The sequence below is a fragment of the Tamandua tetradactyla genome, chromosome 3 (genome assembly GCF_023851605.1).
Source record: "Tamandua tetradactyla isolate mTamTet1 chromosome 3, mTamTet1.pri, whole genome shotgun sequence".
Lineage (NCBI taxonomy): Eukaryota > Metazoa > Chordata > Mammalia > Pilosa > Myrmecophagidae > Tamandua > Tamandua tetradactyla.
In genome coordinates, this window is record NC_135329.1 from 154,382,738 (window position 1) to 154,410,641 (window position 27,904).

At 40.4% G+C, this 27,904-nt stretch overlaps 2 protein-coding genes across 2 annotated transcripts in view; both read right to left on the reverse strand.

Annotated features, from left to right (window-relative positions):
* The window catches only part of CERKL (CERK like autophagy regulator), a 137,960-nt gene extending 137,623 nt beyond the window's left edge, over positions 1 to 337 (reverse strand). The window contains exon 1 of the mRNA XM_077154363.1: positions 106 to 337. Coding sequence (XP_077010478.1) covers positions 106 to 337 — 232 coding nt within the window. The remainder of the gene's footprint in view (positions 1 to 105) is intronic.
* A 21,359-nt stretch (positions 338 to 21,696) lies between these two features.
* Positions 21,697 to 24,989, reverse strand: NEUROD1 (neuronal differentiation 1). Its single transcript, XM_077151973.1, has 2 exons — positions 24,883 to 24,989; positions 21,697 to 23,266 (listed from the first exon to the last, which is right to left on the reverse strand). The coding sequence occupies exon 2, from the start codon at positions 23,252 to 23,254 to the stop codon at positions 22,184 to 22,186; it is 1,071 nt and encodes a 356-aa protein (XP_077008088.1). The 5' UTR covers positions 23,255 to 23,266; positions 24,883 to 24,989; the 3' UTR covers positions 21,697 to 22,183.
* Positions 24,990 to 27,904: the final 2,915 nt, after the last annotated feature.

The window sequence follows — 27,904 nt, forward strand, 5'->3', positions numbered from 1 at the left end:
GAGGAACCCAGCGGCGCGCTCTCATGTCGTGGGTGTGTAGGGAGTTGGGGAATCCTGCTGGGGAGAGGGAGGAGAGAAGAAAGGAGCCGGGACCCCAGCACTCACCCGCAGGGCGCTCGGGCAGGATGGGCCGCCACCTCAGGGCCCGCTCGCTCAGCACCACGTCACAGCTGCCCCTCCCGATCTCGAAGATGCCCCGGAGCAGGATTTGCTCCGCCGCCGCCTCCGGCTGCTGCAGGGACGGTAACAGCGCACCGGGCGCCGCCGGCGGGGGCGCCTCTTTCTCCCCGCCGCCCTGTAGGGCGCTCACCCGGCCCGCGCGCCTCCCGCGGGGCATGGCAGTGCCGCAGGCTGGGCCGGAGCCCGGGGTCCCGGGGAGCAGGAGGAGGAGGAAGAAGTCCCGGCAGCCGCTGCTTCTGCTGCGTCCGGCGCTGCCACAGCAACGGCGCTCAGGGCTGAAACCCAGGAGCGAGGCGGGGCGGGCAGGCGGGGCCGGCCTGGCCTAGACCAGCACCTTGGCCCGCCAGCCTCTCATCCCTGCTACCCAACACAGAAAGACCACGTCCCGGAGAAAGGGGCTCCACCGGCTTAGTGTCTGCTGCTCCTCTGGTATTTAACGTATTGCACTACTGAGAGTTGTAAGAGCCAGCGCTTCTCAAACTTTAACTTGCATCCGCATAACCTGGGGATCTTGTTAAAATGCTAATTCTTATTTAATACGTCCGGACTGGGTCATTTCTAAGAAGTTTCCGGTGCCCATGCCGCACCTTGAGTTGAGAGAATAAAAGCCTGTTTTCCTACCTTCTTCCCAGTGTACATTCTTTGAGAGCAAACTTGTGCTTTGCAACAATGTTTGTATGCCCTCAGGAACTAACCTTTATGTAGCTTCGGTAGGGTGGAAGCCAGAGGTAAGCCCCTTGTTTACCTAGATATGATAAATTTAGTATTAGGGGAAGTAGCCTGCATGTTCTAAGTATTTGGGTCCTACTTTCCCCAAGAAACCTTCACTGCAGTCTTATCCTTGCCTGGATCTGGCACTATCTGGAAGAGATGACCACCAACAGCAGGTCTTGTTCTCCAGAAACCTACTGCTGTACTGTAATATTACTTGGAAATCAAGAAAGCCCTTGGGTGGTGCACTCATTGTCCTCTCCACCTAGAAGGGATTCCTGAAATTAGCTGTTTGTTGATTTGGAAAGCACTATCTCTAGAACACTGGTTCTCAACCAAGGTTCTCAACCATGGCTACCACATTAGAGTTACCTGTGGAGATTTTTAAAATCCAGATGCCCAGATCACACTCAAAGACAAAATCAGTCTGGGGATGGGACCCTACATCAGGGTTTTTAACGTTCCCGACGTGATTTCAATATTCAGCCAAGGATGAGAGTCCCTGCTCTGAGCAGTTTAAAACACAAGCAGCTGGTACTTTGTGGTGAGAAGAAGCCAGTCAGGGAGCAAGTTCCCTGAAAGAGCAGGGTGGGTGATAAAACAGGAGGCTGTAAGGTCATTATACTGAGAAAAGTTGGGGGAAGAAGAAGCTAAAAAAGAAAATACACAGAATTGTGAATCTATTTCTAGTATGTTAGTACCCAAACAATCTTATCAGGTGGGCAGTCCCTTCTGTCCCTTTTAGCCACACTGCAGGCTCAAAGAAAAGAGCTAACAGTAACAGGACTCTCTCAAGGTGCTCTACTCAGACTTGGATTTCCAAAAAACAGGGAGTGAGACTATGTTTCTAGGCCTAGCTAATCCCTCTCAAACATAAAGCACCTGTGTGTCTGTTGTTAGGACTCTTACTGTTTAATGCTCTGAAAACAAATATCCAAGCTTCCAGGCAAAGAGGAGAAGAACCTCAGATTGATCTGATTGCAGTGAGCTGTTTCTTGGAGCAGAAGGACAACTGCTGCTAAACCCCATGCAGGCTTCAGGTGGCTGGGCTCAGCAGTCATTAGTGGAGAAGAGCTGGTGCCCTGGCAGAATGAGTTGAAGTTCTGGAGTCAGCATCTTGTATTCACAGCTGTCAGGTAATCAACACAATTAGAGCTCACTGGCATTTTAAAAGCTTGCTGATAGCCAGGGCAAATAGGCCAAGGCAATAGTTCCTTCTCTGACCTTTGCAAATTTTTTATTTTCCATTACAAACCTGTTCACGCCAGAATGTTCCAAATCTCAGCAAATAATCTCATCCAAACCATTGATGTTGGCCTTGTCCTTCACGTTGTCACATACCTGACATCCAAGCCACCAACAAATCCTGCCAATTCCATCTACCAAAAAAAAAAATATTCTGAGTCTAACCTTGACTCACTTTCAGCCTGTTCTCATCGTAGACTGTACCTCTCTCCAGGACTAATTCAATAGCCTCCTGGTCTAGTTTGCTAGCTGCCAGAATGCAATATACCAGAAACAGAACGGCTTTTAAAAAGGGGAATTTAATAAGTTGCTAGTTTACAGTTCTAAGGCCAAGAAAATGTCCCAATTAAAGCAAGTCTATAGAAATGTCCAATCAAAGGCATCCAGGGAAAGATACCTTGGTTCAAGAAGGCCGATGAATTTCAGGGTTTCTCTCTCAAGTGAGAAGGCACATGGTGAGCACAGTCAGGGCTTCTCTCTCAGCTGGAAGGGCACATGGCAAACACGGCATCATCTGCTAGCTTCTTCTAGCTTCCTGTTTCATGAAATTCCCTGGGAGGTGTTTTCCTTCTTCATCTCCAAAGTGCTGGCTGATGGACTCTCAGCTTCGTGGTGCTGCAGTATTCTCTGCTGTCTCTGAATCTCTCGTTCTCCAAAATGTTTCCTCTTTTATAGGACTCCAGTAAACCAATCAAGACCCACCCAAATGGGTGGAGACATGTCATCACCTAATCCAGTTTAACAACCACTCTTGATTAAATCACATCTCCGGGAGATGATCTGGTTACAATTTCGAACATACAGTATTGAACAGGGATTATTCTGCCTTTATGAAATGGGATTTAGATTAAAACATGGCTTTCCTAGGGGACATGCATCCATTCAAACCAGCACACCTCCCAACCAATCGTGCATTCCTATACTGTCTCCTTTAGTCCATAGTCCGTTCTCCACCTAGCAGTCATATTGATCCTTTTAAAAGTAACAAGACCATATCACTTCCTTCTGAAAACTTTGCAGTGACTCCCCATTAGTCTTGGAATAAAGATAAAATCCTTAGCAAGATGAGAAAGCTACTTGAGTTAATAAATGAATTCAGAGAAGTGACTGGTATAACACACAAAAATAGCAATACACAATCTGGAAAGGAAGATATTACATTTACAACAGCAACTAAAACAAACATATAGGAATAATTTAATCTAAGAATCAAATGTCTAAGAATAGCTTATACAGAGAAAACTGCAAAACATTACTGAAAGAAATTAAAGAAGACCTGAATAAATGGAAGATCATTCTGGGTTCATGGATGGGAAGAGTAAATATTGCTATGATACCAATTTTACCCAAAGTGATTAACAGATTTAATGCAATTTCACTCAAAATTCTTATGGCCTTCTCTGCAGAACTAGAAAAGCAATCATAAAATTCATATGGAAGGGTGAGGGGGCCTGAATAGCCTACCACCTTGAAAAAGAACAAAAATTGGAGAACTCAGACTTGCTGATTTTAAAACTTACTACAAAGCTGCAGTAATCAAAAGAGCATTTTGATTTTGTACGGCACAAACGCAGACATATAGACCATGGAATAGAATCAGGAGTTCAGAAATAAACCCTGACATCTAAGGAAAATTGATTTTTGACAAGGGGGCCAAGTCCAGTTAATGGGAAAATAGTCACTTCAACAAATGGTGCTGAGGTGACTGGATATCCATATACAAAAGAATGAAAGTAGACTCCTATCTCATACTACATACAAAAATGGATCAAAGATCTAAATATAAAAAGTAAAACTATAAAACTTCTAGAAGAAAACATAGGGAAACATCTTCAGGAACTTGTATTAGGCAGTGGTTTCTTAGACTTTACACCCAAAGCACAAGCCACAGAAGAAAAAATAGATAAAAAGAAAAAAGAAAAGATAGATTAAAAAATAGATAAATTCATCAAAATGTAAAACTTTTGTGCATCTAAGGATAGTATTAAAAAATTGAGAAGACAACCTACAGAATGGAATAAAATGTTTGGAAAACATATATCTGATAAGGGTCCAGTATCTAGAATATATCAAGAGCTCCTGTAACAACAAAAAGACAACCCAGTTTAAAAATGGGCAAAGGACTTGAATAGACATTTCTCCAAAGGAAATATACAAATGGCCAATAAGCACATGAAAAGATACTCAATTTCATTAGCCATTAGGGAAATGCAAATCAAAACCAAAACAAGATACCATATCACACCTGCTAGAATGACTACTGTTTTTTTAAAAAAGGAAAATAATGTTTGCAGGAGAGGCTATGGAAGAAATAGGAACACTTGTACATTTTTGTTGGGAATGTTAAATTGTGCAACCACTGTCCTTTGATGCACTGACAGTTTAGCAGTTCCTTGGAAAGTTAAGTATCAAATTACCAGATGATCGACAATCTCACTTTTAGGTACACCAAAACAGATTGAAAGCAGGAACTGAAACATTTTCCATCTATGTTCATGGCCACTTTATTCAGAATTGCCAAAAGGTAGAAGTAACCCGAGTGTCCATCAATCAATGAATGGATAAACAAAATGTGGTATATACATACAATGGAACATTACTCATCCGTAAGTAGGAGTGAATTTCTGATGCATGCTGCCACATAAATAGACCTTGAAGACATCATGCTGAGTGAAATAAGCCAGGCACAAAAGGACAAATATTTTATGATCTCATGCACATGAAATAATTAGAAAATACAATGTTATAGGGTCAGAGATTAAAATACAGGTTACAGGTGGGAAGTGGGGAGGTGGAGAATGGGAGGTTAATGCTTAATTGGTACGGAGTTTCTGGTAGGGGTGATGGGAGAAGATTGTTAATGGGTAGTGGTAATAGTAGCACAACACTGTAATTATGTACTTGAAAGTGGTTAAAATGGAAATTTTATGTTCTGCCTATGTTACCAAAATAAAAGTTAAAAACAAAAAACCATAGACCTGTACAACACAAAGGGTGAACCCTAATAATGTAAACTGTGGACTGTAGTTAATAACACAATTATAAAAATGTTATTTCATCAATTGTAACAAAGTTACCATAGTAATGCAAAATGTTAATAATAGGTTAAACTTTCGGGGGTGTATATGGGAACTCTGTACATTCTACATGATTTTCTGTAAGTGTACAATTGCTCTAATTGAAAAAAAAATCTTTATAAAGCTGCAAAGCCCTTCATAATCTGGTCCCTAACTACCTCTCCAAGGTCACCTACTAATACTTTTCCCCCTGCTCATTCACACAAATCCTCTTACTATTCCTCAAACACCCTGAGAATACTCCCTTCTCAGAGTATTCACCTTTGCTATTTCCTTAAGCAGAAACGTCCTTCCCTGCAGCTAGCCACATGGCTCACTCCTGCTCTCCACTGAATTTTCTGCTTAAAACTTCATCACTTTAAAAGGCTGTTTCTGAGCATTCTCCATTATTCAGTATTCTGCAATTCTGTGTATTAGTTTCCTACACTGCTGCAACTCGTTACCACAAACTCAACGGCTTTAAACAACACAAATTTGTCTTATAGTTCTGGAGGTCAGAAGTCCAGAATCAGTTTCACTGAGATAAAATCAAGGAGTCAGCTTGTACTACGTACCTTCTTGTGGCTGTAGGAGAGAATCCATTTCCTTGCCTTTTCCAGTTTTTAGAGTCTGACTGCATTTCTTGGCTCATGGCTCCTTCCTCTATCTTCAAAGCCAGCACAAAGTGTCCTCTCTCCTCTCCAACCTCTGCTCTGTCCTTACATCTTCTCTCTTTCTGGTTTTGATTTTCTTGCCTTCTCTTGCAAAGATCCTTGCAATTACACTGCACCCTCTTGGATAATCCTTACTGTAATTACATCTGCAAAGTTCCCCTTATCAGGTAAGGTAAGATAAGTTCCCCTTATCAAGGTCCTGGGGATTAAAACAAGACATTTTTAGGTAAACTTAATCTGTCTACCATACCCTGCATTTTTTATAGCGCTTATTAATTATTATTATATATTTACCTTTTTTTTACTAATTGTATTTAAAGCCTTTCAAACTTTACACTCTAAACCCACCAAGCAACAAGTCTCACTTCCCCCTACACTGATAACCTCTAATCTACTTTCTGTCTCTATGAATTTGCTTTTTCTAGATATTTCATATAAATAAAATCATACAGTATTTTTCCTTATGTGCCTTGTTTATTTCACTTAGTATAATGTTTTTAAGGTTTATTCATGTATCAGAATTTCACTTCTTTTTACAGCTGAATGATATTCCATCGCATGTATTATCACATTTTGTTTATCCATTCATCTGTTAATGGAGATGTGGGTTGTTTTCACCTTTTGGCTATTGTGAATGATGCTGCTATGAACACTGGTGTACAAGTGTGCCAGTTTAAAAGTATTATGTACCCCCAGAAAAGCAGTGTTTTAATCCTGATTCAGTATTGTAGGTGGAAACTTTTAATTAGATTATCTCCGCAGAAATATGGCATGCCCAACTGTGGGTTTGACCTTTTGATTAGATGATGTGACTCTACCCCTTCCAGGTGGTTCTAATTAGTTTCCTGAAGTTCTTTTAAAAAGAAAACACAGATGCCGACGCTTGGAGAACAGAGACGTGGATGTTTGCAGATGCTTGGAGTCCAACAGATGTTAAGCAAACCAGAACCTGGAGAGAGCCAAGGGAAGCCAAGAAATGAAAGCCAGCCCCAAAGAAGCAAAGTTAGGAACCCCCACATGGACAGAGACTGAAAGCAATGGAGTCTAGGAGCAAGGGACCAGCAGACAGCAGCCATGTGACTTCCCAGCTGACAGAAGTGTTCCAGACACATCAACCTTCCTTGAAGTAAGGTTTCTCTATCTGGATGCCTTAGTTTGGACATTTTTATAGACTTATAACTAAAAACTTATAACTTATTAAATTTCCTTTTTAAAGGCCATTCCATTTCTGATCTATTGTATTCTGGCAGCTTACAAACTAACATAACAAGTATCTGTTGGAATACCTTCTTTCTATTTCTTTGGGTATTTTGGATATATACATACAATAGAATTCCCATGGAAAGTGGTAATTCTACATTTAACATATTAAGAACTATCATACTGCTTTCCACAGTAGCTTCACCATTTTACACTCCCACAAGCAACCTAAGAAGATTCCAATTTATCTGTATCTTCCCCAGAACTTATTTTCTGTTTTGTTTTTAAAATAAAGGGCATCCTAGTGAGAGTGAAGTGGTATCTCATTATGGTTTTGACTTGCATTTCCCTACTGGTTATTGATGTTGAGATATTTTCATGTGTTTATTGGCTATTTTATATACTCTTTGGAAAAATGTTAAAGTTACTTTATGGAATTAAGGACTTCTTACTGCTAGTGTATTAAAATCCAAACTCACACCAGGACTTTGAGATTCCATGTGATCTGATCCCTTTCCGTCCCGACCCCCATCTCCTATCCTTCTTCTTCATCTCTTACTACACTGTATCTAACTAAATTGGCCTTCTTTTCTATTCCTCACATAAATCAAGTTCATTCCTGCCACAGATCCTCTGCTGTTTTTGTTTACATGTCCTGGAACACTTTTCACCTAGGTCTCTGCATGAGTTTGCATGGCTTCCAGATCAATTTCAAGTCACCTTCTCAGAGGGTCTTCCCTCGCCAGCCAATCAAAAGATGACACATACTCAATGTTATTTTCTTCACTGCAATTTCCACTGTCTAAAAATAAGTATCTTATTTGTTTACTTATTTCTTGTCTTTCTCCCCTCTCCTATCAGATTGGTACCTCAATGAAAGGAGTGACCTCTGCTTATTTATGGCTCTATCTCTTGCACTTAAAACAGCACTTTCTGTGTAGTAAGTGCTCAATAACTGTGCTGCATGTATGAATAAATAAATTAACTTAAAAATTGAATTCCTATACTAATATATGATATTATGGAACATAATATGTGTATCTTATAGATGAGAAAAAAGCAAGATTCATGCCAGCAAGCCATATTTAATTTTTCCTGCTCAGTATTTATTTTGGGTGAAGTGAATTTTAGTTGCATCCATCTCTCAGTCATTTCTGATGTTAAATGGGCATGTTATCAAGATGTCAAGGGGACAGCTTCCCTCTAATGCAGAGTGGAGATTTTGCCAGAATGTTCCTGCTACTCTATCTCCTGCTGCCTAAAAAGTAGAGGACCATATGTCCCTACAACAATTACAATGAAAATAGAAAAATTCTAGAATCCCACCAAGTCAGACTATCAAATTTTCTGCATGTGCCAGTTTTTTCCCACTCAGATTGAAACTCTGTTTAAAAATGAATTGCTCAGCTGTGTTCTGGGTCACATCTCACCCAACATGATTTTAGGCGACTCCATAAGTGGTAACAATAAGTAACATACAGGGAAGGAGAGCAGGCCCCTCATCCCTTTCCTTCAAGGTTTTTAATCTCTTTTCACATAGGCTTTGACATTCATAAACTTGGAACAAAAATGCTGAAATGTATTCCCATCAAAAGGAAATCTTTAATCACTCTCATGGTAACTACTGGCAGTGGTATAGTATGCTAACTTACATTGCATAACTAGGTACACAGATAAAACAGGCAGTTTAAATTAGAAATCTATCCTCATTTCTCTCTCTCTCTCTCTCTCTCTCTCTATATATATATATATATATACATACATATATATCACATATATAGAGAGAGAGATTGATGGAGAGATTATGGCAATGACAAAATATATTATAGAAACGAACAAAGGCGTTATATAAAGGAGGGCAATGTTCTTTTTCAGTATTGAAAGTTGGATGCCAATTTTCGATTCTTAGTGACAAAGACTTTAGTGCTGAACTCACTGTGTAACTTTTATTGCATTATCTGTCACCACATTGGGGAACGTCGTTGTCTATGTAGACAGCCTATACAATATCCAGGACCCAAGTTTCCAAGGTCACCTTATCCTAACACCTTTTGGGTCCCTCCATTGCAGGCACATATTCTGATAACACCCTCTGGACCTGGTAGAGTTCTTGAAATCTTGAACTCTGAAAGCACATTTTCTGAACACAATCTTGTGTTCTTTGCAAACTTTGATATGTTTAAGAATCATCAGTTCATTTTAAATGAACCACCTCCCCCTAACACACACACACACACACACACACACACACATGCACACACACACACAGATGCCCTGAAATGCTGTTTTGGTAGCTGAACATTGCTTGAAATACGCATTCTAAGGAAGCACACCAAGTGACTATGTGTTTGGTTACACAGACACTTTTTTTTTTATTTATTTATTTTATTTTTTTTTATTAATTAAAGAAAAAAATAAATTAACACAACATTTAGAAATCATTCCATTCTACATATGCAATCAGTAATTCTTAACATCATCACATAGATGCATGATCATCATTTCTTAGTACATTTGCATTGATTTAGGAAAAGAACTAGCAAAACAACAGAAAAAGATATAGAATGTTAATATAGAGAAAAAAATTTAAAAAAATAATAGTAAAAAAAGACACAAACAAACAAACAAACAGACAAACAAAAAAAAAAACCTATAGCTCAGATGCAGCTTCATTCAGTGTTTTAACATGATTACTTTACAATTAGGTATTATTGTGCTGTCCACTTTTGAGTTTTTGTATCTAGTCCTATTGCACAGTCTGTATCCCTTCAGCTCCAATTACCCATTATCTTACCCTGTTTCTAAGTCCTGTTGGTCTCTGTTACCAATGACATATTCCAAGTTTATTCTCGAATGTCGGTTCACATCAGTGGGACCATACAGTATTTGTCCTTTAATTTTTGGCTAGACTCACTCAGCATAATGTTCTCTAGGTCCATCCATGTTATTACATGCTTCATAAGTTTATTTACACAGACACTTTTACAATCTTTCCTCTTTTATCTGCCTTCTATCCTTGCTTTTTTTTTTAAAGTAAAAAGCATGTAGTTTCTCAATTTTTGTTTATCATTTGAAAGTAATAAGATAAACAAAAGTGGTTTTTAAAATAAGGGTTTTATTTCTTACATAAAAAGAGAACTCCAGAGTCAGACTGTTCCTTGGGTCGATTCATCCCATATGATATTGAGAAAACAGGGTCTTTCCTTCTTTCTACATCACTGTCCTCAGGTATCAACAAGAAGTCCACTGGTGGCTCCAAGGTGGCTGCAGGGCTCCCAAGCATCATATCCTCTCCCTAACTTGGTAAAAAGTTTCCTCCTGAGCATTCATTTCTTATCAGGGAAGAAAATATTTTCTAAAATCCTCCCGGTAGATTTCCTCTCAAATCTCATTGACCAGAACTGGGCGATATGCTTGTGCTCTAGCTTCTAGGGAGTCCGGGACTTATTTTTAGCTTGTACGTGGGGTTGAGACCTACCAGCACAGAAGAAGGAGTTGGGTGATGACTGTTGATTAGGCAACTAAACAGTTCCATGTCTTATTATTTTCCCATGCTGTATCAGTGATCTGTAGCTGCATGACAAACAACCCCCGAACTTACGAGCTTAGAGCAGTAATGAGTTTTAATTTAATATTCCATGAGTTGGCTGGACTAGCTGGGTAGTTCTTATGCTCCTTGGGGTGTCAACTGGATGTACCTACATTCAGCAGGAAGCTCGGTTGGGGCTGAAACATCTAAAATGGCTTAATTCATGTGTCTAGCAGTTCCCACATCAAACAGTGGTCTAACTTGAGCTTTTGTAAATAATGAGGCTGAACCAAAAGAGAAAAAACAGAGCCTCCCAGACTTCTTAAATCCTAAACCAGGAGCTGCCACAGCATCATTTTTACATTTTGCTATTAGTCAAAATAAATCTCAAGAACAGTCCACATTTAGGAGAAATGGAAATGGAGTCTACCACTTAATGGGAGCAGCACTTGCATCACAAAAGGGCTTATATATGGGAGTAAAAGGAATTGTTGGCAGCCATATTTGTAGACACTTTACCACAGTCCACTTTCTTATACAATGGTTAATATCCCTTCCATATACTCATTCCTTTTTAAGACCTGCCAAAGTCTCATCCAACATGGTATCAGGTGCTAAGTCCAGCATCTCTTGGATGAGGCACTTTGGGTATGTTCCTCTGTGATAGTTTTATGTGTCAACTTGACAAGTCTATAATACTGAGTTTTAAAATCAAGCACTAAGCAAGGCATTGTGGTGGAGGTATTTTGTAATGTGGTTAATAACAATAATCAGTAGACTTTAAGTAAAGGAGATTATCCTGGATCATCTGGCAAGGTCTGAGCCAATAGTTGAAAGTCCTTAAACATATAACTGAGTTTTTATAAAACACACACACATACAGCCTATTGGTCTTATTTCTCTGGAGAATCTGACTGATACATCCTCTTATTCTGGGAACTTGCAAACAAAAAAGATAAGCTCTCCGTCCACATGCACCCATATAATGATATGACAGGGAGAGGATTGATGATTCCTCAATCATCAGTCATCACCTCAATTGATGATTCCATTCAAAAAGGGGGAGAAATATAAAATACCTAAAAGCCACTGGTCCATAGCAATTCCAAAATTCAGGTGAATTGTGTTGTCAGTTCCCCAGATTGTGGGAAAGAAAATGTTCCTTATTCAGCACCCAGTTCTGCTCTCTATGAATTGTTCCCTAATTTATTATTCTTAGAAGTTCTTCTCGCCAGACTCTGTGCTTTTGGTTCTTCCCTATATGTCATAATTTTTTCAACAAGTAATGGCCCATGATTGCAGCTAAGTAGCTTTTTCAGCCTTTTTACAATGCATAGAAATTTGAGGTCCAGAGGCCTCTTAATTTAGAATAGTTTCTGTTTCATTTAGTCTAAATAGACACAACTCTTGTAGAAGCCTCGTGAGTTTCCTTTGCATAGCCACTCTTAAATATAATATCATCTTATACAAAAGCCACTCCCACATATCTTTTAAGATTGGTGCCTCTCTATACTGGGCTGCAAGTCAAGGTACTCTGTTATAGTGCTCGTAAAAAAAAAAGCCCTTTTGTCTCATAAGCTATGTCATACAACCAGCATTTGTAAGGCTATAACTGGCAGCACCCTGCATTTGACCTTTGATTTGAGACCAATTTTTACTTTTGGAGGATTTTGTCAGCTAGAGAGTCTAGTCTGGACCCTCTATATTTCCTTCAAATTACGCTTGCTCCTCTCTCTCTCGTAAAACTTTATCTTATAGGGCTAAAAGAAGCCAATTGGAAGTTTTGAATTCTGCCTGAAAATCTCCTTGGCAAGATCTCCAAATTCGTTAGACAATTGTCCTTTCTTCCAAGTTACTGAAGAATTATTGCAGGTCATCTTTGAAGAGAAACTACTTCATGGCCTCTCATAGTTCATCACTTAAACTTCTCATCTTTCTTGCCCAAATGTCATTTTAAAAAAACTGCAACTATCTGCCATTCCCACACTGAAGTGTGGACCATTGAAAGATTGTTGCTGATATGTACGGATTGAGGCTACTACAAATTTACAATGTCGTGATCTCAAGACTTTGCTTGGCCTTCAACCCTGCTATACTAGTGTTGGTTGGTCTTGAAGAGCTTCATTTCCTTATCCTCAGAGTGGCTATTCTAAACCTGCAGTTTTTTCCTTCAAATCCTTCTTTTTTAGAGGATCATGTCTCCTTTTTTTTTTTTTGTACGTGTGCCTCTGCTTTTGAATAAAATATCCACCTAAGAATAATTCTCACTATTCTTTTAACCAAACCCCAAAATTCTCTTTCCCTACTCTGACTCCTGTCTCTGGAAAGAAGTATCCCCATGTCCGAGATAATTATTTCCCCTGTGTTCTAGACTGTCTACCTTTCTCTGCATCCACTACTTTCCTCTTTCTATCACACTCACATTCTATTCAATTTCATTTTCATTATACCCAAGGTTTTTCCATCTTAGGGTATAAAAATGTTCAAGCAACAACAAAAACACAACCTCTCTTGTTTTGGGCAACATTCCATGTGCTGTGGCAAAAAAAAAAAATTAGAAAATAACCTCAAACTGATTTTTAAAAATAAAACCAAAATACAGAGGTGGGGGGCTTCTAGAGAGACTTGATCCAGCAGCTGAAATGGTATAAAGCAAGAGGCAATTCCTCTCCCTTTCTTCACTCTGTCTTCTATAATGTAAGCATAATCTTCAATTTCATGAGTGTCCCTACCTCCCACTCTAGCTCTCTCCTTCAAGTAGTCAAACGGCTGCCACATTCCAAACAACGAATTCTCATACCATGCTTGTCAGAAAAGTGTGTGTCTCTGTAGGTGTTCTAATTTGCTAGCTGCAAGAAGGCAATATACCAGAAACGGGATGGCTTTTAAAAGGGGGAATTTAATGAGTTGCTGGTTTACAGTTCTAAGGCCAAGAAAATGTCCCAATTAAAACAAATCTATAGAACTGTCCAATCAAAGGCATCCAGGGAAGGATACCTTGGTTCAAGAAGGCTGATGAAGTTCAGGGTTTCTCTCTCAAGGGAGAAGGCACATGGCGAACACAGTCAGGGCTTCTCTCTTGGCTGGAAGGCCACATGGCAAGCAAGACATCATCTGCTAGCTTTCTCTCATGGCTTCTGGTATCATGAAACTCCCCGGGAGGCATTTTCCTTCTTCATCTCCAAAGGTCGCTGGCTGGTGCACTCTCCGCTTCGTGGTGCTGCAGCATTCTCTGCTCTCTGAATCTCTCATTCTTCAAAATATTTCCTCTTTAATAGGACTCCAATAAACCAATCAAGACCCACCCAAATGGTGGAGACATGTCGTCCCCTAATCCAGTTTAACAACCATTCTTGACTAAATCACATCATCCAGGGAGATGATCTCATTACAGTTTCAAACATACAATATTGAATAGAGATTATTCTACTTTTATGAAATGGGATTTATATTAAAACATGGCTTTTCTTAGGGGGCATACTTCCTTTCAAACCAGCACAGTAGGTATTACTCACATAAACAAAGGAAGTTTATCTTTTTCAGAAGTCCTGGTAAACTCTCCTTGAATATCATTTATTTTTAATAAGTTACTATTTGTCAGTCGACAGAAGCACACTTATGATGGGTCATTTAAAAAGAATTCATTGGCTTAAAGCAATAAAGGTTTATTAATTAATCATGTCCCCATGAGCAAGGGTGAGCAGAAAACTAAAATGAAAGCAAACATAAGAGGCAAAAATCCCAACTGTCCCCCCCCCAAAAAAAAAATTAAAAATAGAGTCTAGGTCTGCACAAAACCAATACTTTTGATTAGTTGAATATATTCAGAGGAATTTGGAGTTAACTGGTATTTTGAACATTCAAAACAGTCAAATAATTAGATGTAGCCCTTGTAGAGCTAAGGTTAAAGTCTTAGCCCCTAGATTTTAAGCTCCCAAGGAAGGTACTGATCCAAATCCCATATAACCCTAAAGTAAATAGAGATAGGCTTTTAGAAGTTTGGCACTTAAATTCATTTGGCCACATAATTTTTTAAAAAGAGATTCTGTAATCTAAACTTTTTGAACTTGCGTGTTTAATAAGTGTTTGTGAAACTGGTATAGATGTTAGATTTTTCCCGGTGTACCTGCTGCCCCCAAAATTTAGTGTGTCATTTTTCACATGAAAAATTACCAATAGATTGTATTTGACATTTTTAATTAATTTGAAGATAAGATTTTGAAACAAAATCATGCTTACTTTATTTGGTGGGCCCATTCATACCTTACTGAATCTAGATGTCAGTTTAGGTTAATTCACAAGATTAAGTGGTTTTAAGTGGTTCAGACGCTTAAGATTAAGATTTTAAGTGGTTCAGATGCTTATTAAATAGCTATAACTTGTCACCTTGGTCAAATAGCAAACCTGATACTCACTAAAATATGTTGTAAGTTATATGTTGTAGCATTGAAAGTAAATGGTGAACTTTTCTTTTTAAAAGAATTTTAATGAACTCACTTATGTTCATGAATACTTAACATTTCAATTTATTAGAGACCTTAGCATATTTATAAATTATTCACAATATTTTTCCTTTACAATATATTTTAAGTAAATTCACTTCTAATTTATTAGGCAAACTAAAACTTTGGTAAGTAAAATTTCTCTTTGCTTAACATTTTTCATATGCCAGGGAAAGTCAAGGAAACAGTAAAAGAGAGTTTCTTTATCCAAAAATCTCATGTTGGGATTTAAAAATATCTAAATAAGCTGGTTTGCCTCTATTAACTAAGAAATTCACTCAGTAAAGAAATACTGTAATTTATATATCACTACTTAGATTCTGTTTGTAACAGTTGTAACTATTATCCCAAACATGTATTTACTCATTGACTGGAGTAGAGATTATTCCATTAACTGAATAACAATAAGCAATGTCACCCCAAGGCTTCTTTTTCGAATACTCTCTATTCCTCTGTATCTTGGATGTGGACATTATATAATCATGTACATGCAAACTACCACAGATTATAAATTTATAATCCCCTGCTATGAGTAGACAAACATTACAATTGTTAGTAATATCAGTGATCAGGAATTAACAGTTCTCTAGAGCAGCACAGCACCCCTTTACTGACGTCACGGAAAGTAGTAATGATCTCTTAACTGACATCATTGAGAGAGACGACTAAAAGAAATGCTATTGATATGCTAAGTTTATACAATGAATATTTTAAAGTAGAAATTACAGTTTGGAGTAATTCAGCAGCATTTATCTCAACCAATAGTATAAATAAAGATTTATTTAGCTATAAATAAGTTAAATAAGATTATTTTAAAGTATCTCTGTTATACTTCAGTTTTCGGTAATTTTATATTAGGTCACCTTCCGTGCATACTACTAGCACTTCTGTTCCATAGACAGTTCTTGTAATAATTTGTGGATAGTGCTGAATTGAATACCTGATGTTGTCAAAAATAACTATGTTTATCTTTAGATTCTGCTGTATTGTTATAGAGGATCATGTTCCCCTTAAACATACCATTTTCTATTCTAATGAATGCTTTGAAAGAAGACAAATTACTTATTAACTGTGTACATGTGACTATATTCCCTTTGAAAGTTCGATTCTTCATTTCTGTACTTTCATCAGGCCGTGGGTGGCCTACATTCTTTTTTTTAATTGGTTGAATGCTATTTAACTTCATAGCTGGAGTATACAATGGTTGTAGGTCAGATTCTATTGGAATCTATCTTTGGTTTACTGTAATCCAAAATATTCAGTTATGATAGTTGAGGGCTATTTTGGGTAATGCTAACAACAGAACAGGAACTGCTGCTGAACAGAAAGGTAATAGCATATATTCAAGAGTTCTGCATAAATGTAAAAAAAAAAAAAACGTATGGCATGGTCTGAAAAAACCCTATAATGCTCTGCTTCTACTCCAATTCCAGTTCATATTTAACCAAATGATAGCAATTAAATGAAAAGATGACTGATGTCTCAAGTTCACTGATCCTTCAAGGGGGTTGGGGGTGGGAAGTTTGTTGTCATACAGTATCATACAAAAGTAGTTTTATTTCTTCCCTTTTTATAGGATTAGTACTTATAACCCTCACAGGGCTAAACCCATTTGTGGCCCTCTCCATTCTCAACTGTGTTGATTTACAGCATAGTAACTAAGACAATGGACTTTGGCATCAAACGGGTGTGGTCTGAGTCTATTGAACAGTTAAATATGTGTTGAGGCTCTCTTGGGTCTTGGAAGCACTAGACAAACAGCAACAAACAAAACAAACAAGGTTCTTGTTCTTTCGAAGCCCCCATTCTACTGTGGGAGATAGATGATTTTTAAAAAACTGAACAAATATATAAGCAAGGGGAAATCAGATAGTAATAAGAGCCCTGGCAAAAGGAAGGGGCAGTATAATAGTGATTTGGTGGGGTTGAGTTGCTACTTTAGATAGGGGTCAGGAAAGATTTATTTGAGAAAGTAATATTTGAACTAGAATGTGAATTTGGAAAATAAGCCAGACGTGCAAACATCTAGCTTCTTGCAGCTTCCCTATCTGTAAAATAAAGCAGAGGGCTACTCTGATGATGAAAGATCTGGATGAATGAAAAGCACTTGGCAGTGACATAGTAAAATGTATGAGGCAGTCTTTCTGGCTGTCTGTTCTGAAGACAATAAAGCCTAAAGCAGGGTTAGCTGTTGCTCTTGTTAAAATAAGTTACCAAGTTATCTCATATGCTAGTTATTGCAAATATTTTATATTTGCTAGATTCAACCTATTCTAGAGATGTCATTTCACAATCAGATTCATCCCTTTGTTATCAATCCATATCTGGGCATCTCTAAAGATGGTTACTGACACTATCCATCTACATCTAAATTAGCTGGACAAACAGCACAATGATGTTTAGATGGCCAAATCCGCATTTAATGTAGATTAAGATCTAGTCCAGCATTATCATAATACTCTGCATTTTAAGGTATTTTTTTTAAATCAGCAATTTAAACAGAAGTCCCCAGAGACTGTTGCCTTGTTAATGCCACTAGTTTGGCTGCACAGTTAATTCCGTCAGAGCCACTGAAGCAAGTGTTAGTTTGTGTGAAAGCAGTCCATGAGTCAATTGCCAGTACAGAATTCTTCCTGACATAGGAAGGCAGATGATCTCAACTTTTGAGTGCATACAGTGCAGATTTCCAGTTGAATGGCTCTTGACAATAGTGTCCTCCAAAACATAATGCTTGGCCAGGAGCCAGTGATTATGCCACCATACAAATCACTGCATCAGACGCCAGAACGCCTCTTTGCAATGGCAACAACAAGAGTTCTCAGTCCTGGTGTTCCACAAGATGTTGCACTGGCTCTTTTATTCTTATCAGACATTGGAACTAAAGGTTTTATTTAGATGGTTTTCTGGAAATAAGTGGTGATTGAGAGAGAAGGAAAAAGAAGAGAAGAGATTTATTATAATTTAAGAAACAACTTCTCTATTTTATGATTCCTATTAGGACAACATCAGCCTTTGTGTTGAACCCTAGTTTTATTAATTGTTTAATAGATATTTTCATTTTAAATCTCTTGTTTAATTATAGAACTAAAACAGCTTGGTTCAAACTGTTAGCTAATGATCCATATATCATTTTCCTAATTGCTAGCTTCTTTCAAGAATGCATTAATTTTATAAGCATACATAGACTTTCAAATGTGAAAATATTGGGAGGTTTTTAAAGACTAGTAATTTGGCATACAAGATTTGTTTCAAATGTTGTTTTACTGTATCATATTGTGAACCTAAAACTAGTGGAATATTCTTATAATATTATAATCTTCCATTTTAATTTGCATTCACTTATCCTTTTTTAAAGATTAAAAGTAGATAGATCATGCTGTATAAATGCAACTGGGAATAAAAATGAAATCTATTATAGAGTGTTCTTATACAAAAAGGAATGATGCACTGGGTAAGCTATTTAGCCAAATTGTATTTCTGAATATGAAATTGACTGCTGTTTTTTTAGCTACAAACTTTTCCAGAAAATAACTCTATAGAGCATTTCACACTGAGTAGACCTACAAGCATCTTATTTGATAAGAGTAATTGCTCAAGATGAAGAAATGTACAGAACCTTAAATATTATTCATAGCAAGCCTTTTATAACAAAATTCTAAGAAATACTTTTCCCAATGCTGCCAAATTACCAGTTTTCTTCTTTTTGATTGGTTTATCACTTAGTGAAACATTTTCTTTGCTTATTGGCTAGATATAGGCATTAGCCAATTGTAATAACTATAATAGTCTCTTTTAACTATGGGTAGGAATTCATAAAAGAAAAGAAGATAATCAAAAAGGTTTCTTGTGGTTTGAAAATGCCTTCCAAATATTCATTAAACATTTAAGTGAGTAAATTTGTAGAATATGTTTCTGACATTGGCACTGGTTCTGTGGTATTTCTCTGATCAGATGGAAGTACTGTGTTATGCAGAGTGCATTCAGTTCATTCATGCATAAACAATATCATTTTCATAAATTAAAACCTCCCCTGCAGAAGGAACATCTGTGCCTGCCTTTGAATAAAAGATAGTGGCATGTGAGTTGCTCCTTGACTGACTGAAAGAATCCTTATATTTTAGAACAAAGTTGCATAGGCAAAATGGGGGGAAAAATTGAAACCAAGTTGTGATCTTCATTTCTACCTTACAAAATGTTCCACAGTATGTATTTCCCTGCATATTGTTGTAAAATATGGAATTCTTGAAGTGTAATTCTGTTTTTTCTTGTTTCACTACAGCAACAGTTTTAAATTTGGATAAAGATGTCTATTTTTAACTATAGACATCAGCTACTGAATGGATCAGATCAGATCTGAATGTTCACTTCATAGCCTCCTAGGCTGCAAAACTGGCAGTGTTCAAATATCATAGCAGTATTATGTCTCTTTAAGAACAGCGAGAGCAATCTTAGATATGGGAAGCAACAGCTTGGCTCCAAAATAACAACTCTGATTCATTTGGAATGTGATTGCTGCATTTTGGATAAAGTTGGGACTAATTTAAAAGTATTTCTCTCATGTGATGAAGGCTGATGGAAAACATGTTAAAATGATATATTTTAAATTGCACTCAAACATTTTTAATGTTACAATATTCCTTACTGCTACTCTCACAGCTTGATGCAGCCCCATTGGCAACGCTATTAGTATGGCTAATTGTTCCCGTCCATTAGATTACTCACATTTTTCTGGAGCAGCTTGCTAAATGAGGTCAGCTTTCTGGAACCCCTAAATCACCAATGAGAAGGAGATTAAAGGAACAAGCTTGGGTAGGGGGACAGTCATCCAATGTGGCATCCGAATCAGAGGAGGAACAATGGAGTTACTAATGACAGTAATCAGAGCACCACAGTAGAGCCAGGACGCAAGTGCCAAAATGTTATTCCCCAGGAATCATTCCTGTCAGTCAATACATCCAGGGGAAAGAGAAATGCCAAAACGTTTTTTTTTAAATTGGACTTTGAAATGGACAGAATCATCTATAAGTTTTTTTCCAATGGGTTAGAATTTATGAAGAAACAAAATAGTGCCCCAAAGGGGAAGGGGAAATAATTACACCTTCCTAAAATATATTATAGCACAAATAATTTGTTCTTGAGTCAGATAATTCCTTACTTTTTTTCCTGGAAAAATTATTTAGACCATTAGAAGAGATTTATAAAACAATTATAATATACCACTTCTTCTTAGAATATTTAATTTAATTAAACCATTTCCCCCTGGTATTCTCTAAAAGTATATGATTTTCTCTTTGGGACAGAACTGGTTTGTAGTTGAGATCTGTCCAGTTCAGGAAAATGTACCTGTAACAGAACACCAGGAAAACAATAAAGTTTTTATAAGTTTTAAAATATGTTGACAGACTAACTTAGGGTATGTGTTTGTGCCTTGTGTGTTACTAACTAAATCTCCTTTTAAAAGAAATAGAAGAAAACAAGTAACATAAACCACTTAAAACTAAGAAAAACAAAAATTGCAGCTATTTCCCCCTTCCAACCTTATATTCCAAATAATGAAATAGCAGTTAGGTGCTTTTATTATCTACAAAGAGCTGGTGACTTCTTGAGCAAGATAAAAAGACTATGGAGAATTTACAAAGTAAATTCTTTTTAAATTTTATTCTGTGAATAGTGTTTAGTGTTTTATGAACCAGTCAAATAAAGCAACTATTCCCAGGAATTTTTACACTCTAAAAAATCTATTTAAGAATAAATGCAACAATTGCACAGATTTTCAATGCTATTTTATTGCAACTGAATGAGTGTTTTCTAAATTGTGCATTACACCATAATATACAGGATTACAAACAAGATTACAGTACAGATCGATTCCAGTGGTACCAGTATCACATCTCAAACAGCACTTATTCTGGACTGCATTTTACATGCAATAGCTAGTGTTCTAATTCTGAATTAAATGATTTGAATTTATTTAAGCTACCGTACTATTTGACTACCATAGATATAAATTCCAACATTAACAACCTGATTAGATTTAGGCTCAGATTCATTACATGAACATATGACAAACCACCATTTGTGTGACTATGTATAAAATCATGCATTTATATTTTCTGGAAACACCAATTGCTTCAGGTTCTCCGTAAAATCATGGAATGCAAAGGAGTAAAAGACTAAAAATAAACAGTGCAAATTGTATGTGATAGTCAAGCAGCTTTTGATTCAAAGAAGGGTATGTTGGCATTTGTTTATAATATATATATACAAGCTTGTGCAACTAATGTGTTGAATTGATATGTTTTGATAGAGAACACCTCTCTTGATTTTTCCCATCCTCTTGAAAGTTATGATTCTGGTTTTTATTTTAAGGAAAAAGACTTTAAAGTGAAATGAATTGCTCAAATTGTGCAATTGTTTTACAATTAGAGAGGAAAGAAGTGCTAAGGCAACACAATAACTTTCTAAGCACTTTTTCTGCTGGTTTAAATTAGTTAAATTATTTTGTATAAATTAGATATAATTCTACTTTTCTGATATGTATAAAAATTGATGAAGCTGCATGGTTTTAAAATAGGAAATCCACATTATAAAAAGTCATTAAAAATTCTGTACAAAATCACAACAAAATAATCCAGCATGGGAAAGGTAACAAGTAGTAAAATGCTGGTTGAAAAATATATATTTATATATACTTTAATTGGCCCATTACTAGTTTAAAAATTGCATAGATCCTAATTATTGCTTGTGATTTTGTTATCCCGATCAGGTAATTAATACGATCTGAATACAGCTACACCAAATTTGTGGTGCAGCTTTTTCCCCCCAACTTTACTGTATTATTATCTCTTTAAAATAGAAGAGCTATAGAAAATAATACACAAGGTGAACAGGAACTTTGATCCCGTCTTTTTCCAAAGGCAGTAACGACAATAAATACATATATCATATCACTCGAAGCTTGGAGTTGTTGCGCTTTGCAGCAGGAGTACCCAAAGGGCTGCCTTTTGTAAACAAGACAGTCATTGTAGTAAGCACAGTGGGTTCGTTTCCCCGGGATGGTGAAACTGACGTGCGTCTGCCGAAGGGTTAATCGTGAAAGATGGCATTGAGCTGGGCGCTCATGACTCGCTCATGATGTGAATGGCTATCGAAAGACATAATATTGTCTATAGGGATCTCGCAGCGAGGGGCAGCGGCGCCTGAGAAGATTGATCCGTGGCTTTGGGCCCCTGCGAGGGTCGCTGCAGGATAGTGCATGGTAAAGGCATAATTTTTCTCAAACTCGGCGGCCGGTTCGTGTTTGAAAGAGAAGTTGCCGTTGATGCTGAGCGGCGGGCTGAGGGGTCCGTCAAAAGAAGGACTGGTGCAATCAGTCAGGGGGCTTTCGAAGAACGGCTCCAGCGCCGCGCTGTAGGCGTGTGGCGGTGGCTTGACGTGGAAGACGTGGGAGCTGTCCATGGTGCCGTAGGGCGGGCTGGGCAACCCCGGCGACTGGTAAGAGTAGGGATGCACAGGGAAGGAAGCGCTGGCCGTTGGCAGGTGCGGGGGCATGTCCTGATTCTGCTCAGGAAGGAAAGTCCGAGGGTTGAGCTGCAGGCAGCCCGCAACGAGGTTGGTGGTGGGCTGGGATAAGCCCTTGCAGAGGGTCTGTACGAAGGAGACCAGGTCCGGGCTTTTACCGGAACGCAGGATCTCAGACAGAGCCCAGATGTAGTTCTTGGCCAAGCGCAGCGTCTCTATTTTGGACAGCTTCTGAGTCTTGGAGTAGCAGGGAACCACCTTGCGCAGGTTGTCCAGTGCGGCGTTCAGCCCGTGCATGCGGTTCCGCTCCCGGGCATTGGCCTTCATGCGTCTCAGTTTAAACCGCTCCAGCCGCGCCTTAGTCATCTTCTTCTTTTTGGGGCCGCGTCTCTTGGGCTTTTGATCATCGTCCTCCTCTTCCTCTTCTTCCTCCTCGTCTAGGTCCTCGTCTTCGTCCTCCTCTTCTCCCGCGTTCCTCAGTGAGTCCTCCTCAGCGTTCATGGCTTCGAGGTCGTCCTCCTTCTTGTCCGCCTCGTGTTCCTCATCCTGAGAACTGAGGCACTCGTCTGTCCAGCTCGGAGGACCCTGAAGCTGAGGCTCGCCCATCAGCCCACGCTCGCTATACGATTTGGTCATGTTTTCGGTTTCCTACATCCAGGGAAAAAAAGGGAAATAGAAAGAAAAGGAGAAAACCCACGCAAAACACTGCATTCAAAAGCTAAATATACCTTCGGCTCCCACTCTAACTCTGCCCAAATGCATGTGAGAGAGAAGGGCCAGCTCATCACAAAAATGGATGCCCTCTAAAGAAAAGTTAAATGCAGGGTTTTATACTGTTGCTTATGTGCCTCGTTGGTACACAGCCGAGAGGACCCGTCTCAGAGGGCGGGGGGGGGGGTAAGGAGGGGAGCTGGGCGGGGCTGGTGAACATCATATGTATGTGTACACTCACGCATGTGTATATGTTTCCTAGTGATTAACTTAAATGTGTTTATAGTGATTACCCAGCAGGATGATGCGTGTGAAAATGAGTGCACATTTCAGCGGCTTGGTGTTTAATTTGCATGTGTCCAAAGTCACTCACAACTCCACAAAAACGAAGAGTTTGAAAATCACACCTTCTATTCCCATCTCTGTCCTGGCTCCTCGGTATATTTAGCGACTTAAGTTGAAGAGCCATTACGTAATTTACTAGACCTGGCAGCGATTTTTAAGAAGATTATACCCGTGGAAGATTGAAGAGCAAATGCTCGGAGGGGGAAAATTATACCACCAAATTATTTCCCCTCTGATGGAACATTTGGCAATAAAGTGGGCAGGGATCTTCCATCTCTCCCTTGCCTTTCTTTTCTCTCCGCCTAGCCCTAGCCCTCGGCTGAATTTCCACCTTGTACAAAAGCGCTTGCTTCATGGGCTTGGGGGCGCGGCGTAGAGGCTCTCCCACGCGCCGGGATCAGGTGCGAACCGCTCCTCTCTAATAAACAGCCCATTGAAAGGGCTGCCCGCTCTTTATTGCGGTTTTTCAAAGTTCGCCTTAAATCTCCCTTTAAAAGATTGAATAATTAGAATGGTCAGCGATTGGCAATGGCCAAGTTGTTGCTTCTAATAAGGAAAGTAAAAAGCCTTTAGTGAAACAATTGAATTTGTGGCTCCAGTCGTGGCTGGAGTGGGCTTGGCCATCTGTGGAGCTGTAACAGGTAGCAGGCGTGGGTCACTCTTTCCTTACTCCGCTTTTTTCTCTTCTCAACTAAACTTTCTCAGAACCCGATTTATTTTTATAAGGTGTGTATACCCAGGATATTCATGTCCCTTTCATTCTCCGTAAAATAATGAGTGGCACTCTCATTGTGCGTAATATATAGGTACACAAAATAATCTTGGTAACAAAAGCTTCCCCCCACCACCACCACTGGAAGAAGTGAGGAAGTGAAGTATTTATTTGCTTTTAGGATTTTGAAATAACCACAAGCAAATAATCATATAGTTACGGTGCATATGTTTAAATTTTAAAAAAAGAGCTCCTGTACTTAAAAAAATAACGTAAAAGAAAAAAATTAGAAAGCCTGCAGTGGAGCACATGAGTGCCGCAAGTCAGTACGTGTGTACTTGGTTGTCTGCGGTTATTGGGAGGGATGCCTCTGCCAACACGCACGGGCACACTCACACATACACATAGACATACACACAGAGAGAGAACATGTAGATACATTAGGTCGTCAATTATTGCTCTTATTCTCGAGCAAAAATGAAAGGATCGCAATTACCTGTGGTTGTTAGTGGATCCTGAGCAGGGACGGTCTCATAACCCTGGGGCCTCCGGATGTCGAGCCGTATGCGTGGGGCGAATTCCTGGTGTCCTAGCTGCGCGGGCTCTCAGGTTATATAGCAGAGTCGGTGATGCTCTGCGCGGGCGGGGCGGATTGAAGAGCCGGGAGCTGGTCCCTGCGCCCAGTGTCTGCGCACGCGTCCCAGCTGCGCGCTCCCTCCCCGCCCTCCCTGTCGGCTTACTCTTCTCCCGCCCTCCTCCGGCTCGGGCTCCTTTCCACCCCCCACCTCTACCTCCGCGCGTCCTCCTTCCTCCCCGGCATGCGCCATATGGTCTTCCTAGTCCAGCCAAGAGCCGGGAACCACGTGACCTGCCCATTTGTATGCCGCGGAGCGCTCCATTCCAGCCCCTTTGTGGCCAGAAGAAAGTGGCCCATCTGTCGCCAGTTAGAGACTCTGCGGACCTGTTTTTACCCGCAGGAGAGATTAACCCTTTCAGGCGGCGGAAGGGAGGGGGGATAGAGGGGGAAGGGAGATTTGAAGGAAGGGAGCGGGAAGCGAGGACATTTGGAGTTAGATCAGAGTTATGGATCCGCGTTGGGGCTCGAAGTGGGGCGGAAATGAGAGCAGAATCGGGTAGACTGAGGCTCGCAGTGAAGTGCCCCGGCCCCTTCCATCCCTTAGCCCGGGCACTGGCCTCCTTGGTGTCATACTCCCTGTTCTCTCTGAGGGGACCATCTCTAGGCTTCTTCCCTAGGCAGAAGCTTTGCTCACTGTGTACAAGGGTGGCTTCTCCTAATCTCCAACAGCCCCTCCGAGCAGCAGGTAGGTCGTGTCAAAGAGGTTTCATCTGCAAACGCAGCTTTGAGAATAGTCTCCTACTTTCCCTAACCGGTTCACCAACACTAGGCCCCTCTAGTATAGAAATTTTGTAGCCATCACTACCCTCCGTCATACCTGATCCCCTGCGTGTCCTGACCCTCAGGTATCCCTGACCTTGGAACCCCCTCGCGGATTCGGTCCCCTCCCAACATCCGCGGAGGCTCTGGTCCCAGAGCCAGCCAGTGTGCACACGCATGCCTTGGCTTCATCGGCCTCCGCTCTCTCTTCTGTGGGACTTAGGGGCCTCCTTGACCCTTGGATTCTGCCTTTTAACCAGAGCTACTGAATCGTCGTGAAGGGTGCCCTCACCGAGCCAGTCCTGGAGACTTCTCTGACTCCCCGACGGTGTGCCCCAGTGGCCCCGGTTTTTGAGGTCAGTGAAATGAGTGAGGAGATGAACTCCCTGCCACTGCCCGCTCTGCGCCCTTGGTTCTAATTTTCTCGGGCCTGTAAATAAGTATTTGACTCAGACAAACCTTTTCAAAGAGAACATGCAATGGGTTCGCGCTGAACAGGTCTTTCCTCACGTCTTTCTAGAAAAGCCATTAGCACAACTCCGGAAGGACTGATTACGCAACTTTTGCAAGCTGGAAGCCTCAAAAATTGATACCACCACCTCTTTGAGAATCAACGGACCACCACAGGGCTTAACATCAGTTCTGATGGAGCCATATTTGTGCTCAAACAGTGATTCTTTAATCACTGTTTCCCACCAAGACATGTTCCAGAATGATATTAAAAAGAGAGAGAGAGAGAGAAGAAATTGGTTCTTTCTCTACCCTGTCCACTCTTTCTCTGCCAGCTTCGTCTCTAATTCTCCATTAACTGGCCCCTAACCTCCTCCCACACTAGAAGCAGCTTGCAATGAATTCATCGTACTTGAATTTCTTCTTTAAAGGCAATTGCTCTAAAAGCCCGCAAACACGTTTCAGGTTTGCAAACAGTGTAGGGTAGGGCGGCTTGAGTAGGGTACATCTGGGAACAGAGTGGGTGGGATCGGAGAAGTTCCCCAACGAGGTCGCAGGTGCATCATCCGTAAGGACCGCGATGGCAGCTTACGCGCTCCAGCAAATCCGAAAAGCGAAGAAAAATATCGTGCGATCAGACACTTGGCCCCCAAAACCTGGAGTGAGTATGGCTGCGGAGTTTTGCTTTCCTGGGTTTACTCGTCCGCGGACAAACATACATACACACACACACACACACACACAGGAGGGTAAAATAATTCACCCAGGAGTTTGGTATCAGTACGGTCTGCGTATTTAGTGCTGGATTAAAACTGTAGGAGCATTGAAGGAACCGCCTGCAGAGGCCGGGCCAAGATTCGGGAGTCCCAGCACACTTGTAGAAGGATCCGGCCAAGTGTCGCCCTCTTCCCACAGCACCCCCGGTAGGCTGGCCCACCGTGCTGCGGGTGTACCGAACTCGTGCCCTGACTCATTTCAGGGATGGAGGGAGAGTTCCAACGGCCCCGAAATCCCGGGGGGTGGGGGTGGGGCTAGAGGTTCCTCTGCTATAGCCAACCCTACAGCCGATCTCTGTCGGGAAGCGGAAATTTCCCCAGTTTGTGTCAACCCGTGAAATACAGGAGATTCTTGGGGAAGCCAGATGTTCCTGGGCGAGAAGGACGTCCGAATGTTTTCCAGGCCGAGACTCAAGTGGGCAAAGCGCCGGAACTAGACGCGTTTGCCCCGCTTCCCGGCAAGAAAATTTCCCCTAATCCTACTACCGGCCTTCCCCCAGGCCTGGGGTTTACATTAGGAAAAGGCCATTCCAGGATGTTCCAGAAACCTGCTAAGATTTCTTCTCACCGTAGGACCCACTGAACTTCCTGGGCTGCGTCGCTGCGGTGTGGACTTGACTCTGGGCTGGGACTGCACACCCCGGGCGCCCGCATTACCGCACCCAGCGGGAGGCCGCGGCCTGGTGCCCAGGCCCCGCAGGGAGGAGCTCAGGCCCGGCTGGGATTGAGGTGCTTTCTGTTGGGGGTGGAGAGGGGTACCAGGAAGTGGAGTGAGAGGACTGAGGTGGCGGAAGCATTGGGCAGGGATTCACCCGGAGGCGTCCCGGGACTCGGCCGAGAAGCCGCCCTCCACGGCACCGCCTCTCTTCACTTTTTCCCTTCTTTTTTTGGGCTTT

Bases quoted from the DNA above. Each gene is read 5' to 3' on its own strand.
- NEUROD1 (XM_077151973.1), bottom strand. From the start codon at position 23,254: ATGACCAAATCGTATAGCGAGCGTGGGCTGATGGGCGAGCCTCAGCTT.